General features: G+C 50.9%; 1 protein-coding gene across 4 annotated transcripts in view; it reads left to right on the top strand.

Moving 5' to 3' along the window:
- Shroom3 (shroom family member 3) overlaps positions 1-20,049 on the top strand; it is a 284,818-nt gene that overhangs the window by 246,631 nt on the left and 18,138 nt on the right. For all 4 annotated transcript variants that reach the window (XM_052198634.1, XM_052198636.1, XM_052198635.1 and 1 more), the window contains 2 exons: positions 11,559-11,690; positions 16,024-19,195. In XM_052198634.1, coding sequence (XP_052054594.1) covers positions 11,559-11,690; positions 16,024-19,195 — 3,304 coding nt within the window. The remainder of the gene's footprint in view (positions 1-11,558; positions 11,691-16,023; positions 19,196-20,049) is intronic.

Genomic DNA, 20,049 nt, shown 5'->3' with positions numbered 1-20,049 from the left:
GGACTGGTATAGTGGCATATGCCTTTAATTCCAGTACTCGGAAGGCAGAGGCAGGTGAATCTCTCTTAAGAGTTGAAGGCTAGCCTAGTCTACATAGCAAGTTGTAGGACAGACAGAGTTACATAGTGAGACCCTGTCTTTAAAGAGAGGGAGGGAGGAAGGGAGAGAGAGAGACAGAGACAGAGAGGTAGAGACAGAGAGACAGAGACAAACAGAGAGAGTAATTGGATCTGTGGAACTTAGATTTGTATGTTGGATTTTCCATGTTTTAAGATACACGTATATACTTTAAACTATCTGTTATGTTTTATGAAATAAAACAATAGTTGTAGTTGATATTTATATTAAGATTCTTTATCATATTCCATTTTGAGAAAGATAATCAAAAGTAGTTTGAACCTGCCAGAGAGCCAGAGAAGCCAGCTGCCTGGTGACTGGGGTGGGCGGAGCACAGGCCAAGGTTCTCAGAACCGTCGGGCAGGCTTGCCCCTGCCACAGGTGCAGGCAGAAGTCCCAAGGCCATCACTGCTCCCTTTGGTCACCTCTTGTCCTCACGGTGTAGAGACTCCAAACCGGGTCCTCTGCTGGCCGGTGTAGGTGAACCTCGTGGCGCTGACAGAGCCCCCGGGGTCAGGAAGTTGCCATTCACTGGGACAGCTGCTCTGACCTGGGAAGAATGGTCAAGATCCTGAACCAAGCGGGTGTTCACAGTACAAGAGTCAGGACGGATTCCAGAAGGATTAAGGCGACAGAGTCAAGAGCAGACGTGACTGTGGGAAAGGAGGCGACAGTTGGCGAGGGGTTTCCAGGGACACTGCTGTGGGGACTTAGAGATCGGGGCAGGGCTCTTGGCCAACACTGGAAGAGCAGAAAGAGCAGGAGCGCCTGCTGGTTGAGAGTAAGAATCCAGGCTGGGTGGGGCGCACATGCCTTTAGTCCCAGTGGCCAGCAGGGCAGAGGCAGGTGGGGATCTGTGAGTTTTGTGGCTGTTGGGTGCTTGGGGAGACAGCAGAGCAAACCACTGCTGCTGTCCTCTGACCTCCACGTCTGTACATATGCTCACACACATGAAGACAGCACACGCACACCCAGAAAACAGCATGTAAAGCAACCCTTGAAAAGTTGAGTGAAACAAACAGACTTAAATATACCCATTTGATAGCCTACCCGCAAATAAACCATTCCTAAAGCTATCGGCGGTGCTGGTATGCCCGTAATCCTAGCTCCTTGGGAAGTCTAAAATGAAAGCTTATCTTGCTCCCAGGAATTCAAGACCAAATTGGCAACACGGCATTCTCCTTTCTCACACAGGCAAGCAAGCATACGGATAGAAAGCTAGTCAGAGTCATCATGTCAGCAGTCAGCAGTGCTGTCTGTATGGAGGGAGGGTGGACAGGACCAGCTGGACAGATAATTTCCTCCTTAAAAGTCATGACCTTGGGGCTGGTAAGCACTGACTGCTCTTCCAGAGGTCCAGAGTTCAATTCCCTGCAACCACATGGTGGCTCCTGACCATCTATAATCTATAAGGGCATCTGCTGCCCTCTACTGGTAAGCATGTGTACATGCAGCAGAGCACTGACATTAAATCAATCAACCAACCAACCAATCATCAATCAAACAAGTACATGGAAACATTTAAAAAAAAGGTCCTGAGCTTTGAGTGGGGGACAGAGCACATTTGGTAGGGCGCCTGTCTAGCACGATGAAGCCCGAGTTTCATCCCCAGGACCATAGAAACTGAGCACAGTGGTGTCTTAAATCCCAGCTCTGAGGAGGCGGAGGCAGGAGGATCAGAAGTTCAGAAGCATGCTTAGCTTTATAGAGCATTTGAGGAGAGCCTGGGACACAAGTATCACCTACCGTAAAGAAGATCAGCCTGGAGCTTGTTTTGTTGTTATATATATCACTGCTTTGCCCTGTGTGTGCTTGGATTTTCTATGTGCGTGAGAAGTCTCCTCACCTCTAGTTATAAGATTTTGCGGTCATCTACTTCCTAATTCTTTCCTGTCTTGCAAGGTCGCCCAACCGATTCAGTAGCTGTGAGAAAATGCGGGCCAAAGCATTTAAGGAAGGAAGGAAGGAAGGAAGTCTTGGACTTGGCTCACGCTTGGGGGTCCAGTGCGCCTTACTGCTGTTCACACTGCACCTGCAGTCAGGGAGCTGGGAAAGGCCAATGCTCCCCTCACCCCACTCAGCTCCCCCTTTTTCCATTTTTAAAATCAGTCTGGAATCCCACCCAGTTTGGTGTGGCTCATATTCAGGGTAAGCCCGCCCTGTTTAGTTGGACTTCTCTGGAAACATTTTCCCAGGTATGCCCAGAGGTGTGTCTCCCAGGTGGTTGCAAATCCATCCAGACTGACCGGGAGGACGACTGAACTTAAAGATCGGAGTGGCCCTCATCCAGCTATACTCAAGACCCCCAAGTCTTAATTGCTTTAGCTTTTACTTATTTTGAAATCATCAAAGACTCATAAAATAGTGCTTGTAATTTCCCCAACACCTGCTACCCAGCTTTCCCTACTATTCATACCTTTTATAAGCAATAGAAGTATCAAAATAAGAAACTGGCCCTAGCAATTGGTGACAGTACCGGCAGTTGAGACTTTAGAAATGGCAGACCTCACGAAGAGCAGCCATACCCCCCCCTCCACCCCCCACCCCCCACCCCCGCCCCGACCCCCACTATCTTTTTCTGTTTAGAAAAGCTACTTTACAGGTTTCACATGTCCTTAGTTGTCTCTTGATTTGTGACACTTTCTTAATCTTTTCTTGGCTTTTGTGACTCTGCCATTTTTTAAAAAAAACGTTTCTTTCTTTTGGGGAACACACACCACTGCGCTCTGAGCTTGTGCGGGTTGGTTCATTCTCTCCTTTACTCCAGGGTCCTGAGGTCAAGCCAGGGTTGCCAGGCTTGGCCGCACGCTCCTTTACCCACTGTGCCATTTTGCCAGCGCTAGAGTGTTGCCTGGGCTCGGCAGCCTGTGGCACACGGCAGTCCGTGGTTCCAGATTGTTGTTTAGTCGTCCCCGAGGACTCAGGCCCGGATATCGTGCACGCTTGTCAAATGTTCCCCCCACAAAGCTACGTCCCACAGCGGTGACCTCGGGATCTTTAAGGCAAGAGGCCAGTTACTTCGCAGAACGCCTTTGAGTCAGCGCTATCTGTTGCTTCCTCGTGGTGAAGTTGAGGCTCAGGCATTTTTGGCAACACCACTCACATGATACGTGTCTTTCCTAGGAGCTGCAGGGCAGCTGTACCTGTAGCACTGGGGGCCGCGTGAGGTTGACATCTCATTACAGCTGATGGCAACTTTGCTGACCTGGTTATGGTGAGGTTCCCATGTCTCTCCACTGTGAGGGGCACCGTTTGCCCCTTTGTAATTCATAATTACACTAGAGAATAACATCAAGGCTACATGTAGTACCCTACTTGTCTTCTGGACCTTTTCACTAACTTTAAAGTCTGTTGATAATAACCTCTGACAACTGGAACATTCTAGAAGGTACTCAGTATTTCTTTCCTTCCTTCCACATGTATTCATCTGAATTGTTCTGTAGGGAAGCACTGTTTTTCCTCTCCTATCTATTTACCCAGTGATTGATTTATGTCAGTGAGGACTTCGTGTTTGTTTTGTGTCATGGGTAATAATCCTACTCCTCTGTTGTTTCTGTTGTGGCCCAGATTGTCTCAGTCTTGGCCGTTAAGCTCTGGTCTAAATCCTACTCTGAAACATACAAAAAGTTGAAGTGCTAGTATTTCATTCTTACGGGTACAGGGAGCAAATGTCCACGTATTTCCCTGTGGAGTCAAGCAAGCGTTGAGGCAGGAGGCTGGCGGTGGGTACGACCCTGAGGTCTGTACAGGAATTTTGAAGATTGGAAACTTCTGGGGCCACCTCACAGACCAAATACAAGAGGTCAGGATTCTTCCTAGCTGCTTCTTCATTTAGCCATCTAGCCTCCCTGCCCCAGTGTGCTGCAGGAATCCTAGCCCTGAGCTAGCAGCCGAGGCAGAATTCCAGGCTACCCCAAGCCACATCATGAGACCCTGCTGCAGGGAGAGAGAGAAGAAAAGTACTTTGCCTTGGTTGGTTTGAAGTAGGGTGTTGGTATATATCCTAGGCCAGCCTACAACTTTTGATCCCCCTGCCTCTGCTGTGAGTGTGAACCACCACACCCAGTGGGAGGAAGAGAGAAGGATCTGGCCTGTCTTGGCAGAAAAAAAATCCCTGGAGCTTTGAATCAGAGTAGTTGGTAATGAGCCGGTAATGGAGACCAGTTATGCTAGCTTGCAACCAAGGATTTTCCACTCCAGTGCCTCCTTCTCGGTCCTTCTGCCATCCTTAGAATGGTTTGTCCGTGATCTAACAGCCTCTGCTCCGGGAGGTTAAATCGAGGTGAGAGGATGACCGGCTAGCGGCTAGCGTCAGCTCCTCTGTAGGGCTCCAGTGCCACACTTCTGGCACTTCCTCTCAGCCGGGAATTCGGTCCCCACCTGCTTCCTGGCGCACTCTCCGGATAATGGCTCCGGGAGGCCCCGTGAGACCGCTCAAGAGCTGAGGCGCGTTTACTTTTGATGCATCCTCCGGGACAGGTTGCCCTGGCTTCTGTCCCCCTGCTGCCTGGCATTTCAAAGAGGTGAACTGGATTTTCCCAGGAAAAGTACTAAGGGCCACCCTTTCTTCTTGGTGGGGTAGAGTCTCTCCCACTTGCTCTGGGCTCCGGCGGTTCGCTCCTGCAAGCTCACCTGCCTGGGGAGGGACTCACGGGGAGCCCCACCTCTGTGGGTGGAGCCTAAGCTGAGGGTGACTTCGCCCTCTTCCCTGCCCGGGAGTACCGTTCCAGAAGGGGGCTGCTCTGTAGGATGTTTCTGTTTGCTCAGGGTAAGTGAACGCCCTTGGAATGAGATTCAGTCTTTTAATGTAGGGCTCTAACTCAGGAAGCTTTTTCTGATGTCTTTTTCATGGTGCGTTCTATCTGGGTTTTGTTTTCTTGTCTCTTTTTTTTTACTTTTGTTTTTGTTGTTCTTTGGTTGGTTGGCTGCTTGGGGTTTTTTTGTTTGTTTGTTTTGTTTTGTTTTGTTTTGTTTTGTTGTCGCTTTGTTTATTCTTGTGTTGATGTTTTCCTGAGACAAGATCTCACTGCGCAGCCCAGGTTGACCTGGAACTCACTGTGTAGTCTGGCGGGCCTCAGACTCACCATAATCATCCAACTTTCTAGCTTCCCAAGAATATGTATTTTTAAAGAAAAATAAGCAACTACACGTTAAGTTTTAGCCTAGTTAAAACACTCTACCTGGTCCAGTGTGCTGGTAATGCGTCTGTCTGAGAATTTCCAGCCGTTCTCTGCTGTCTACCGAGTTTCTCACGGCTTATCTGCCGAGTCTGTCTTTTTATCTCATTCACATCAGCCAGTGCCCTCTGCTCCTCCTTCAGGCTCCCAGCTCCAGGTGAACTTTCTGAACTGTGCTCCCGGGAGGAGGGACTGGGCCATACCAGTTGCCAAGTCCTCCCAATGCTCCGTTGCAACCTGCATGGCGGTAGGGTAAAGGAAGTTTTTAAACCTCATTTTGCTTCTGCTCATGCCTTCTCTCGGATGTTCTTTCTATGCAGATGAGTTTCTGGCCTGCACAGCTTTTCTCTTTTCTGATGACGATGCTCCGTTTCCTCCCCTCCCCCACATCCATCTCCCCGAGGGCTGGGCATTGTGTGTGCCGCCCACCACACCTGTTCCTCTGTGTAGCCCTGACTGTCCAGGAGCTCACTCATTCTGTAGATCAGGTTGGCCTCAAACTCACCGAGATCAGCCTGCCTCTACCTCCTGAGTGCTGGCATTAAAGGCAGGCCCCACTGCTTCCTGGGTCATAGGGCGTGTCGTACATACCTGTCAGCATGCTTTGCCTTCAGTCGCCCCTCCTGCTGCCTCCTCTCTTGACAGTCTGTACCTCGCTCTGCTCCCCTCTGGCCCACATGGCTTCTGAGGGGATGGTGTGTGTCAGTCTTACCTTCGCTCTCTCATGGCCCCTCTTAGATGTGCTAATTTAAAAAGAAAAGTAAAACTGTTTTTAAAAGCAGTTTCTTTTCTCACTTGTATACATTTCAAAGTACACATAATGTACTTTAATCATATTATCTCCCATTATCCTGTCTCCTTCCCTTAAAGCCCCCTCCTGCTTCCAACCTTTCGTGTGTACTTGTGGCCCACCGCATTTCATTAGGCTCACCTGCGTGAGCATGGATTGGGATCCGGATCCCCTAGGTTGGCCTTCCTCTTTCTTCAGTAGGTTTTCCTTAGTGTGGAGGCGCCTGCTTCCTTGTGACTGTATGACCTGGTCCCACTTGTGTTCCCTGAGCTCCTGGACTTGTGGTTTGTGCCCTGATGTGTGTTTTGGGGGGGTTTCTTTCTCCCAGTCGTAACTCCGGAGATCCCTGGAGTCGGTTCCCTTCTCGTTTTGCACTCTTAAGCTCCCTGCGATAAGGACCGTACGCCTCCTGTGGACCTCTCGGCCTTGGATGCTCAGGTCTGCTTTGGGGTTTGGCACCCGGCTCCCCACAGCCCCCATGTCTTTTCTCCCTGCTCTTAATCGTTAAGAAGTTCACAGTTTGGAGGTGCTTTCCTCAGCCAGGTCCAGCCTGTGTGGAAGCCCCCTCCCCCGCCTGCCCCCTCTACATACAAAGTAAGAAAGAGGAAGGGAGGGAACCTCTGAGTATCTTCTCAGTTTGAAGGGAAAGATCCAGCCCTCTCGGTAAGCTTCAAAGTCATCTTTGCCCATGAAAGGAAGTGCTGGCTTGTGCACGACTGCACTCAACTGCACTCCCTCTGCACTCCGCTTCATGAGAGAGAGCATGGCCACTTCCTCTCCTTCCCTTTCCTCACAGACTTTTCAATCCCTCTTCTACCCTTCCACAATTGTGATTTTAAAGTTCTGGCAGTTACACTTAGTGGGATGCCTGCCTCTGGGGCGCTTTGCCTCAGGCGCCATGCCCTGGCAAAGGACAGATGAACGGAGCTGTGTGGGCCATGGCATAGGGCTCTGGCCGACTTGCATATTGATTTTCCTCCTGACTGCTCTCTGCTGCTGTGCCACATAATTGGTAGGAGAGACTCTGAAGTGCGCACATTCAGAAATGCCCTCCATGCCAGAGACCACAGGGCTGGGTTTTCAGGTCTTATCTGGCATTCTGTCCTCGGAAAGTGACTGAGAGATCACTTATTATACCCCCGATGGCAGGTCCCGTGTTAGCCAGCTGTGGTGGTGAAACTCTGGTGTAAAATTTATTATGGAAATATTGGTAGGTAGGGAAGGAGCCGGAGCTGGCGTTCTAGAAGTTTCCTATTTTTCAGCTGCTCTGCCCTCAGACCTAGACTGTTCTTTTTATTGGGGTTCCAGTTATGTTTAAACTGGGTTTTTTTTTTTGTTTTTGTTTTTGTTTGTTTTTTGTATGATTTTTAAAGAATAGATTTCTCTTAACTATTTTTAGAATGGCATTTACCTTTTTCCTTATCTCTTCAGTTTCTTATTTCTATTCCCTGCTTTTAATGGGGGGGAGAATATAATGAAGAGAAAGCCTCGGCACCGTGCATCAGATGTCCTCCAAAAAGGATTTCAGCTTCTTCAGTGTTAATGGATCAATGTGTGCTCGCTCTCTCTCTCTCTCTCTCTCTCTCTCTCTTTCTCTCTCTCTCTCTCTCTCTCTCTCTCTCACACACACACACATGCAATTGAATATTTATAAAGCACTATATAACATTAATTAGCTTGAATTTGAAATATTTTGGCTGCTAATTGGGTTCTCCCAAGCTTCCACATTGACAGTCTCTGGGTTATTACAGCTGGGCCAACAGGGAGGTCTGGGCAGCATTCACAGTAGAGGTGTGTGTGTGTGTGTGTGTGTGTGTGTGTGTGTGTGTTGAGGGGAGAAGAGCAGGATTGAAATATTGAGAAAAAGAACATTTTGGTACCACTTACTATTGACTAAGTTAAAAAAAAAACATTGCAAATCCCTCTGTTTAATTGTACTATTTTTATGTGTTAGTCTATAAACATGTCTCAGAATGGAGAGTGAGGAGAAATAAACTACACGGTAGGGAAGAGGTGTATAGACAATTGTGGTTCAGTGCGGTGAAGCCTAGTACAAGGAAAAGGGGTTACCTTTTCTCCTAATTTGTGGTGTTAGTCATCTGTCTGTCTGTCTGTTAGCAGGCTTCACTCTCATGATTCAGTCAGCAAAGCAAAAGTCCCCAGTATACTTTGCGAGCTTATGACATTTAAAAAGAATGCCCCCCTCCAGAAAGGATTGTATGTTCCTCTGGGGTCGTATTACCCCACATAAATACCTTTCTTCCCATCAATCTATCTCTTTGGCTGTTCGGTATTTGGGGTACAATCCAGGGATTTGTGCATCCTGGACAAGCTCTCTGCCCCTGGGCCCCACCCTCATACCTTTATATAGGTTTGTGTTTGCATAATGGGGTCCTGGGCAAGGATATACAAGAAATTAGCAGTGGGGTGGGGGAGACATGGGGTCTGTAGGGCAAAACTATACATTGGTTTTTGGTTTTTTTTTTTCTTGTCAGTTTATTGTCTATTCAAAAGATTACTTAAAATGAATGTGGAGAGGGACTAACGATTTGTTAAGTTTGGTCATGAATCCATACATAAGGTAGTCTTTGTATTAATGTGAATACATTTCAATGTGCCTGCCATTTTTTTTTTCCATTTTTTTTTTTCCGAGACAGGGTTTCTCCATGTAGCCCTGGCTGTCCTGGAACTCACTCTGTAGACCAGGCTAGCCTCGAACTCAGAACTCCACCTGCCTCTGCCTCCCAAGTGTTGGGATTAAAGGCGTGCACCACCACTGTCCGGCTGTGCCTGTCAATTTTTAAGACAGATGAATGAAAAGCCGGATGTAGTGGCCCACACCTTGAAACTGAAGCAGGGAAGTCATTTGAGCCAGAAAACTCTGGTAACACAGCCAGACCCATTTTAAGACAACACAGAGTAGACGAGGAAGATTATCAGCGACATACAAGCAGCACCTGAGAGTCAGCCTTCCTTCCCCAGGGGAGCAGATGGTGCTGGCAAGGGGATCCTGAAGACTCTCAACCCAAATTCTACACTGTTTATTCTGATAGCACTGTGATCCATTTCCCTCTCTGCAGGGAGCTTGTGGCTGTCATGGCGGGCTTCGTCTGCTGTGGTCATGCATACACTAACACAGGCAGGTAGGCCACTCAGAGGGTTAAGAAATATGGTCACTTTGATAGTGTAGTGTTGGCAGTCTTCCTCATCTATTTTGTGTTGTCCTAGAGTGGGTCTGGCTATGTTGCCTGGCTGGCCCCAAACTCCGGTTCAGATGACTTCCCCTGCCTTGGCCCCAAGGTGTGGGCCACACCATCCAGCTGTTTACTTATCTGTTTTAAGTTGGTTTGTATCTTATACTTGTGGTGTGGATCTGGTTGGCAGCTGGCACGGTTTGGAAAGCTAACGCACTGGGAAGGCCACGGGCCTCCGTCACCACAGCTTTTCTTGGTAGTGAGGAGATAAAGAAGTTGCTTGTTGCTTGGTCCTTGACAAGGAGCAGATATCTCAGGCCAGAAGTAAGGCTGGGTTATAGTCTCTTAAGGGCCGACCCCTTACAACTCACTTCCTGTCTTCACCTAAAGGTCCCACAGTCTCAAAAAAGAAGGACATTTGACACTCAAGCCATAACCCCGGCCCATCAGGATCGTGTTGTATATATAACCTATTATAACCAGAGGAAAAGCCAAGGTGAAAAAATTTATTTAAATGTACTTAAAACCCAAAGCTTCAAACCAGTCGTATCAGGTTTAGGAACTGGATTAGAAACCGAGTTTCCTTTGTCTGGGCTAACAAGATGAAGGATAAAAAAAAAAAACAAGAGGCCAGGAACAGAGCAAGTATACACCGGCTCACCTGGCACCTCTCTGATCTCCTGAGGTCCTGTCTCCCTTGAGACACTTCCCCAACGTCCAGTCAGCTCTTGGGCGTGGGAGTGGGGTGTTGGGGAGCTGTAGGCAGGCGGTACAGCACCTCAGTACTTGACACCCTTGTTTCTAGTCCTTGGACATCAGGTTCCCCAGAAGCCAGGCTGTGGCCTCAAGCCAGTCCCTTGAGGGCGGCTTGGCCTTCTGCAATGTCATCTACGACTCCTCATTCATCACAAAGTTCCTTTAGTTCCTCTGCAGATTCCTGGCCAGTAGTTCTACTGCCTGTGGTTGCCCTTCTGGTTTCAGGCCACAGTCGGTGCTAGAGCAGCTCTGGGTCTCACCACCACGGCTGGGACCTGTGTGCCTTGACCACAGTTAATTCTGAGACCAGTCTCTGTGTAATTACTTTTTACAGTAAAAAAAAAAAGTCCTATGTATTTGTGTGGATGTGCGAGTACCTCATAGGAGGGGGACAGATGACTCTGTCAAAGGCTGGTTCTCTCTTTCTTGCCTCATGTGGGTTCTAAGGATCAAACAGGGATTGTCAGCTTTGCATGGAAGTGTCGTTGGCAGCTGGGCCATCTGTCTGGCCCTGCCCCATCTTTATAATTTTCCTCACTACTTCAGGAAGATGTTAGAGCCGGAAGGCTGGTGCCGTCAGTCCGTCCATCCTCCTGCCCACTCCCATGTCCTCCATCATCCACCCTCACGATCTCCCTCCCCTCTTTCCCCTTCCTAGGAAGGTTTGTCTAACAGGCTTGTCCCCCTGGCTCTATTCCATCAACTCAAGAACAGCCAGTGGGAGGGCTTGGGACACGTTACATCTGTCACCTTCATCTCATCACGGGCGTTCCTGAGTCCTAAAGTGTTTCTAAACTATGGAAGGATTTCCCCGCAGTCTCACAGTTGTCGGCATGAGATGCCTGGATGGTCATCTCACTCTGATGCCACAGCTCCTGCACAGCAGCTGACTCGTGCCCCTGGCCTCCTGAAGCCGCCGAGTCCCTGCAGAGCCCATTCATGCTCAGTCTAAAGGACACCCACGTCCTCTCCTTGGCTCCATCAGCTCTCTGGGCTCTAAGGGCAGGATGCTTAAAGGTTGAAGTCACCAACTTGCAAAATGAGAAAGCTTTTCGGAGAACACTTTGTTCTCTAGACTGTGGCGTAGAGCATTCGCCTCTGGCTTCTGAGAAGGTGAAACAGCAGCACCGTCCACCCAGGTTCTGACAGAAGACTAGAAAAACCCGAGGACGCTTTTTACCGCGCATCTATGCATAGTCCCGTGGGAAATAGGAAATAGGAAGGAATTTTAGCATTCCTGTTTTTCTATAAAGCTAGAGAGGTTCAGGAAGACCCAGGCATCCGTGTCCTTATGTTCAGAAGGCATAAAATGTCAACACGTAGGAAGCCTAAATAAAGTCGTACTGACTTTGCAGCATTCCTGGGTGATGTGGAAACAGGAAGGGACGCAGTGCTCGGAGAAGCAAGCAGTGCTTGCATCTGTGATCTCCTGGAACCCAGGCCACCTCACTTCACGGGGGTGGGGGTGGGGGCTCAGCTGAGAAGCTGTGGGTGCTGAAGGGCCCCTCTCCTGTCTCTCCACAGGTGCAGTGAACCCGCCGCTCGCCCTCACTCGTGGCATACCACCAAATTTGGGGAGGCCCAGCCTGAGGTCAGCATGATGCAGATATCTCAGGGCACAATGGGCCCGCCCTGGCACCAGAGCTACCATTCCAGGTGAGTGGCCACAGCTGGCCTCCGAGGCTTTCTCTCCTTCAGAGGGCATGTCCGCCCCCAAAATGTCTTTTTCTTCGTCCTCTTCAAATGCTAGTCATGTGGGTGAGTCATCCTTACATCACATCCTGGACTAGATTGCTTTGACGGGAGGCTGGAAGTAGTTTGATCACGCATGGCTGGTCCTTTGAGATATTTACGGAACCCCATTCACAGTCAGCTGTCTCTCAATACCTATTATAATCCCATATCCGAAAAACTGAGGACTGCTTTTCTGGGTGCTTCAATGTCCTGTCTGTACGAGTCAAAAATTAGTCATACTTACAGCCGAATTGGTGATATTTCTATATTTAAATGTTCCACTTGATTTTTTTTTTCTCCTTCCATCAAAGTGATTTGTCTAGCATGGCCCTGCAGCAGAAATACTAGGATGGGGTATTTCTCAGGGACCTGTGATTTCATTGATCTCATGTGGTCTCCCTTCATTTCCCTCTTCTGCGTGCAGCGCTACTTGAAGGAACACACAATTCTACTCCATTTTGCAGAACAGGAAGTTAAAGGGTACAAAATTAGTCTAAGTGCGGACAGCTTCTCAGTCTGTGAGTCCTGTCAGGACATTTCTGAGCCAGGTGCCACATGTTTATGCCGTAGCTGCGAGGTTACACTTGCACTTCCTAGCCACCCTGGTGTTGGCTAAGGCCGTTCACGAATGAACAGAGCCACCATGAGTGTGGCAAACGAGGGGCTCTATTCTAGAAACCGGGCCTCATGCACCTGAGAGGAACTGGGGAAAGGGAATCCAAACCCAGACCCTCAGACATACTGAAGAAAAAGCTGAGTCAGGATTCCCCACACCGGCTGTGTGTGAAAGGTAGCGTCCATTTGACCCGAGGACTCAAGTCCACACAGTGTCATCACTTGAGTCAGAGAGAGACAGGGCGATGATAGGGAGGTAGAACATTGTTTCAAACATACATAGAAATGAGATGCAGGTAGTGGCGTTTGTGGGGACATGAGTGTTAAGGGCAGCCACTAGGAAGCTTCTGGAAGGATTATTTAACAGATGGTGGTTGTTAGGGCTCAATTAGAGCCAGTGAGGATCATAGACCTCTAAGCAGTAAACACAGGATAAAATTCTCCCATTTTATTAGAGCAAGCATCAGGCCACAGGAAGAAGTGGTTCCTGGTTACTTTCCTTCCTATAGACCTTCATTCCCCTTTTGTAGCTTTCAGTCCTTTAAGGGGACCAATTCACAGCATCTGAGCCTTCTGTTCCCCTCACAGCAAGCACACACACACACACACACACACACACCTTGCTTTACAGGGCTATAAGTATTGGAGCTTTGAAAGGCAAAGTTGGGTACCTAACAGATTGGGAGGTGGGAGGGGGCAGTATCAGAGCACTTGAGGTTTTAGGGTTGACTTGCTTTTTCTCAGCCCTCAGCTGCTCATGAGCACGGGCACTCTCTGATCTTGGCTCCCTTTCCTCTAAGATGAAGTTAATGATACCTATATTACCTGGTCATTGTGAACATTAAATAAAGGAATGCATCTACATGGTACAGACGCTCCGTACACGACAATTGTTAACAAAATCTTCAAGCCTGCAGCAGTTTGGTGCTACCACAGGCAGCCTTACTGTCAAGGCACCAAAACTGCTGCAGGCTTGAAGATTTTGTTCCTCGTTGTTACCCATCCCCATCCCCCCCCCCCCCCATATTGCATCTTAGAATCAGGAACGTCCAAGCCAAGAGAGATGAGTATTTCCAGGTAACAGTGGAAAGACTTATGCTCAGAAGCCAACGTTGGACCCCGTGTTCCTCAGGCAGCCTGAGAACAGGAACTCTGAGGGGCCGAGCCCTCAGCTAGGAGAGTAGCTTTGCAAAGTCCTCATGCGGTGCTGCCTACTCGAGGTCTGCTACTGGGAAGAGGCCCCCTGGCCGCTTGCTCTGCTCTGGTCTGGCCAGAGATAGATAGGCGTGGCTTCCTCCACCATCCATGCATTGAGAAGCATCGGAGGTGATGTTTCCCCTGCTCCGTAGAGTTTCAGTTGGCTGTTGGCTTAGTTGCGTTGGTTTGTGTGTGTGTTCAGTGAATGACTGCGAGGCTTCTCGGCAGTTGAGAGAAGGGCTAAGCTAGTGTTTGCTCCGAGAGGGGGACTGGCGAGTGACTCAGCAGCTCTCAGGGGGGCAGCTGCCTCCACTTCCTCTGCAAGTGTCCCTTCTTCACCTTCTGCTCAGGTAGTCAGAGGGACTAGAGATGGCCAGATGGGACTGATTTTAATTAGCCCATTAAATTGAGAAAGCGAGAGGCAGGCAGGGCTCAGTAAAATCTAGCCAAAACCTCCACCATGCCATCGAGGCCAAGTCGGTTTTTCCTGAGCTGGCAGGCTCACAAACTGTTTCTCCTCTTCTCTCTTTGAGATTTTCCTGTCCTTCCCAAAGCAGGATGCTTCATTCAGTAAGTTGACTTTCTCTGAGGAGGAAAAATTAGATTCCACTGAGCTAAAATGCTGAGCGGGGGGGGGGGGGGGGGGGGGGGGTGTCTCCTCGCTGACACAGATGCTTCATTGGTCCATCACTGCTTTTAGCTCCAAGCATTGCCCTTTGAGGCTCTTCATATATCCCACAGAGATACTCTATCATGAAACATTATACACTTGTCCACTCTGTTCTGACATTACATTTACTTATATGCTATCTAGAGATATGCTGCATGATTTTAAGTGCAATTGAATGTCTATTCCCCTTAAAAAAAAAATCAAAGATCTAGGTGAGAACTCTGGGTTTGCCTTTCTTTGGAGAACATGAGTAGATTGTTAATTGATGGTTTTTTTTTTTTTTTTTTTTTTTTTTTTGGTTTTTTCTAGACAGGGTTTCTCTGTATAGCCCTGGCTGTCCTGGAACTCACTCTGTAGACCAGGCTGGCCTCGAACTCAGAAATCCTCCTGCCTCTGCCTCCCAGAGTGCTGGGATTACAGGCGTGCGCCACCACCGCCCGGCCGTTAATTGATTTTTAATTTATTCCAATATGGCTTCTCCATAGATATATATATATGTTCTTTTTTTGGTTTCCTTTTTGCATGTGCTGGGCAAGGGCTCTCTGCCCCTGGCCTATATTCCTAGCCCAAAGATGGTTCATGTTTTTATTTGATATGTATAGTAGTTTTGTCTGCGTGTTTGTCTTTGTACCTCATATATTTGTAATGGCTGCCAAGGCTAGAAGGAGGAGCTGGATCTCTTGGGATTTGAGATACACGTAGTTGTGAGCCCAGATGTGAGTGCCGAGAACTGAACCTCAGTCCCTTGGAAGAACAGCTGGTGCTGTTAACTGCTGAGCCGTCTCTCCAGCCCCTTACAGTAAAGCATTAGAGCAGTTTTAAGCTCATAGCAAAATTGAAGCTACAAAGGTCCCAAACTTCCCAGTCCCCACACAAGCAAGTTAGACTCTTCTATTATTAACACAAACAGGTGTGTTTGGATTTTTTTTAAGGCCGATTTCTGGGGTATGAAGGGCCAATATTGAGACTCTTTCCCTCTCCTCAACCCAGAGGAACTTAGAAATACAAAGGTCTTCCTTTCCTGAAGAGGATGGCTTTGGTGATAGAACTCAGCCTTAAGGACCTCCTGTGGCTAAGACTTCCTTCCATGCTCTCTCTCTCTCTCTCTCTCTCTCTTTCTCTCACCAGCCTCTTCTGACTCTAACTTCTCCTCGTGGATTTCTCTATTCAGCTGTGTGTTTAGCTTCTCCCCACAAACAAATTGTCCCTACTATCGTCCAGGCTCCAGGAAGGTTGCCAGAGTCTAGCTTTTGACTCCTTAAAAAGGAAAGATATTAACTAAAATCCTCCGCGTGTGCTCCCCAAGTCCCCCAGCCTTCCACATGCCTGTTTGCTTACTGAGCTTTTCTCGAATTTCCCCAGGAGAAACTGCACCAGACAGGAAAACCTCTCCCCTGTCACTCTCCCTTCCCTTCTTCAGTCGCGCGCCCCCCCCCCCCCCCCCCCCCCCCCCCCGCTCTCACCGATTTCATTTCTTGGTATGTGCAAAATATCTGTTATGGCACAGCAAATCACATCAGCATTTGCCTGTGCCCAAGGCTGCCCTCTTCTTCTGGTTAGCCTGGGTGATTAATTAGAGGCACATCAGGCCTTGGGCAACTAGTCCTAGTGGTGACACAGGGAAGTGGAACGAGCCCGAATAAGGCCCTTTTTACCCACCCTTCCGAAAACGGAACCTCTTGCATAAGAGCGGATTTATAAGCCGAGTCCCGTGTCTGTGAGCCCACGAAATAACCCTCAGCGGCCTGACTGCTTTGTCTTCTGTGCTCCCAGCTCCTCGACGAGTGACCTCTCCAACTATGACCACGCTTATCTGAGGCGGAGCCCTGAGCAGTGCAGCTCCCGCGGGAGCATGGAGAGCCTGGAGCCCAGCGGATACCCACCCTGCCATCTTCTCTCTCCCGCCAAGTCCACGAGCAGCATCGATCAGCTAGGCCACCTTCATAACAAAAGAGACTCGGCCTACAGCTCCTTCTCCACCAGTTCTAGCATCTTCGAGTACCCGCCCCCTGGTGGTACTGCCCGAGAACGTTCTGGTTCCATGGACGTGATTTCTGCCCGGGGCGGCCTCCTAGAAGGGATGAGGCAGGCAGACATTCGCTATGTCAAGACAGTCTACGATCCCCGCAGGGGAGTATCTTCAGAGTACGAGGTGAACCCTTCCGCCGTGCTTCTTCAAGGTAAGGATGCCCACGGCTCAGCAGATAGTCAGGGCTGTGCTAAATGGCCTAACATTGGTCGGGGCAAGGGATCATGGAGCCAGCAGTGTGCTAGTTCCCTGGAGACTGCTACTGACAACCCACCCCAGAAGGCGGGCGCGCCCATGCCCCCCACCCGCAGTGACAGCTATGCAGCCTTCCGGCACCGTGAGCGCCCCAGCTCCTGGTCCAGCCTTGACCAGAAAAGGTTCTGCCGGCCTCAGACAAACTCTCCAGGTTCCCAGAAGACCCCGTTCGTGGAAGACCAGCTGCACACAGTCCCAGAGAGGAGCCCAGAGAACAGCCCCCCAGTGAAACCCAAGCGTAATTATGCCCAGAAGACGCAGCCCGGCCAACCTCTGCTGCCCACTGGCATCTACCCGGTCCCTTCCCCAGAGCCTCACTTTGCCCAGGTGCCCCAGCCCTCTGTGAGTAGTAATGGCACCGTCTACCCTGCACTAGTCAAAGAGAGTGGGTACGCAGCTGCTCAGGGGACCTGCAACAAGATGGCCACCTTAGATGAGAACGGGAATCAAAACGAAGCTGGCAGGCCTGGGCTTGCCTTCTGTCGGCCCCTGGAACACGACTCAGTGACTCCGGTGGAGAAAAAGCCAGAGCCCACGGTCAAATACATCTACAAAGTCCATTTTTCTTCTGTGCCTGAAAATGAAGACTCCTCCCTAAAGAGCCACGTCGCACCTCCCCACGGCAATAGCCCGTATCCCAGCGAGAGAAAGAGCATTCACAGCGGCAGCAGACCGAGTTCTCATCACCACGGTCTCTCGGCCCCTCAGGCCCCGGCCCTGCACGTGGGCGATGACCGGGGGCCTCCCAGACCCTGGGAGGGTGACCTTCAGGAAGACCACAATGCCAACCTCAGGCAGAAAGTGGAGAGGGAAGGCCCAGGCCAGGGCCTGTCGGGCAACTCTGGCAGGACCAAATCGGCCTTCTCATCCCTCCAGAATATTCCAGAGAGTCTAAGAAGACAAAGCACCGTGGAGCTAGGAGAGGCCCCGGAGGTTTACCCCGGTGGCAGGGCTCCCTGCGCCCTCACCGCCAAGGTGGAGGACTCTGGAAGGAAAGCAGGGCCCGACAGCAGGGGCTCCCTGGACAGATCTGTTTCCTATCCAAGGCCGGAGGGGAAAATGAATGCTGCAGAATCCAGTGCAGAGCCCAGGTATGAAGATCCCCCGGGCCCACCGCTGCCGCAGACCTGCGGTGTGAGCCAGAGGCGGCTCAGCGCCAGCAGCACCTCTGCCCTGCAGTACAGGAAGCCCCACTGCTCCGTGCTGGAGAAGGTTTCCAAGATCGAGGAGCGAGAGCAAGGGCGCCACAGACCCACGAGTGTGGGCAGCTCCGCCTACGGCCTCAGCTACAGGCCCAGCAGGACGAGCTCTACTCCCAGTGACCTTGACGATGCAAAAGCCAGCATCGATCCGAAAGCCAGCAGCGTCCATTTCTCTGAGTCCACCGAGCACCTGCGCAATGGGGAACAAAACCCCCCAAACGGGGAGTCTAAGCAGGAGGAGGCGTCCTGGCAGCAGGGCGGCCAGCTGCAGCGGAGGGCCGCCGCAGACGGCCGTGGACCTCCTGGCAGAGGCAGCGAGCCCCCGAGGCCGGAGGCCCGCCTGCTCCGCAGCCAGAGCACCTTTCAGCTCTTCGGCGAGGCGGAGAAAGAAGCCTCGTGGTCGGAGGACAGGCCCAGCACCCCCGAGTCGCCCCTGCTGGACGCGCCCTTCAGCCGCGCCTACAGGAACAGCATCAAGGATGCCCAGTCCCGCGTCCTGGGGGCCACCTCGTTTCGTCGCCGAGACCTGGAACCGGGCGCCCCCGCGACCTCGAGGCCCTGGCGCCCGCGACCCGCCTCGGCCCACGTGGGGATGCGGAGCCCCGACGCCGCGGCGCCCTCGTCCTCCCCGCACACCCCTCGGGAGCGACACAGCGTGACCCCGGCCGCGCCCCAGGCTGCCCGCCGAGGGGCACGCCGGCGCCTCACGGCCGAGCAGAAGAAGCGCTCCTACTCCGAGCCAGAGAAGATGAACGAGGTAGGCGTCTCGGAGGAAGCCGAGCCCGCGCCCTGCGGCCCACCGAGGCCTGCGCAGCCGCGCTTCTCGGAGAGCACGGTGGCCGACCGGCGCAGCATCTTCGAGCGCCGCGTCTTCGAGCGCGACGGCAAGGCCTGCTCCACGCTCAGCCTGTCGGGCCCCGAACTCAAGCAGTTCCAGCAGAGCGCCCTGGCCGACTACATCCAGCGCAAGACCGGCAAGCGGCCCGCGGGAGCCGCCTGCACACCGCCGGAGCCCGGGCTGCGCGAGCGCGCCCAGAGCGTCTACCTCCAGCCGGTCCCCGCGGCGCCCGAAGGCCCCGGCCTCGCCTCCGCCTGCAGCCTGAGCTCGCTGCGGGAGCCCGAGGCGCTGCCCCGCAAGGAGCACCCCCTCCAGCCCACCGCAGATGGGCCGCAGACACCCCGAGATCGCAGCAGCTCCTTCGCCAGCGGACGCCTAGTCGGGGAGCGACGACGCTGGGACCCTCAGGCCCCCAGGCAGCTGCTCAGCGGGGCCAACTGCGGACCGAGGGCTGTCCAGAGGATGGACAGGACCCCGGGCACGCCGCCTTCCTGGGGCATGGTGGCTGGGAAGGCAGGGAAGTCCAAGTCTGCCGAGGATCTGCTGGAGCGCTCCGATACCCTGGCGGTCCCTGTGCATGTAAGGTCCAGGTCGTCTCCCACCTCGGACAAGAAAGGTCAGGTAGGTGCAGCCAAGGCAGCTGGCCCAGGACGGGCCCCCTCCGACTTTGACAGCTTTAGCAGGACTCCCCTAATCTCTCTTTTTTGTTCTTTTTCCTTTTAAATCTGGGAAAGTAATATTGTTTCTTTCTTTCCTTTAATTTTTGTTTCTGCGATTTTCCCTCTCAACCTTACCTGGTTCCCCTACAAAGTTATACAAATGTCTATATAGTTGTTTTGATGTTTTAGATATATAGTTGTTTTAGGGTTGTTTGCCGTTTTGGCAGTTAAACACGGGGTTCTGTGCGTGCCAGGCAAGTAATATAACCACGGAGCTATACCCACCCATTTACCTTTTCTTTTGAGATAGGGTCTCACTAAACTAGGCTAGCCTTGAACCTTTCAGTCCTTTGTTCTCAGAATTACAACTAGTTAAAATAACCCTTTGCCCCCAGGTCTGACTTTTGATACTTTATGTAGGGGTGTGTGTGTGAAATTTTAGGAAACTAAAGCCTTGAACCTTTCAGTCCTTTGTTCTCAGAATTACAACTAGTTAAAATAACCCTTTGCCCCCAGGTCTGGCTTTTGATACTTTATATAGGGGTGTGTGTGTGTGAAATTTTAGGAAACATACCATCTCCCGGTGTGTTGAAATGTGTGCATACACATACCTACCCATACACATCTTCCTTTTTTTTAAATTTATTGATTTTGTATATATGAGTGCACTGTACCTGTCTTCAGACACTCCAGAAGAGAGAGTCAGATCTCATTACAGATAGTTGTCAGCTACCATGTGGTTGCTGGGATTTGAACTCAGAACCTTCAGAAGAGCAGTCAGTGCTCTTAACCACTGACCCATCTCTCCAGCGCCCC

Source organism: Apodemus sylvaticus, chromosome 11 (genome assembly GCF_947179515.1).
Source record: "Apodemus sylvaticus chromosome 11, mApoSyl1.1, whole genome shotgun sequence".
NCBI lineage: Eukaryota > Metazoa > Chordata > Mammalia > Rodentia > Muridae > Apodemus > Apodemus sylvaticus.
This window is presented reverse-complemented; position numbering and strand designations above follow the sequence as displayed.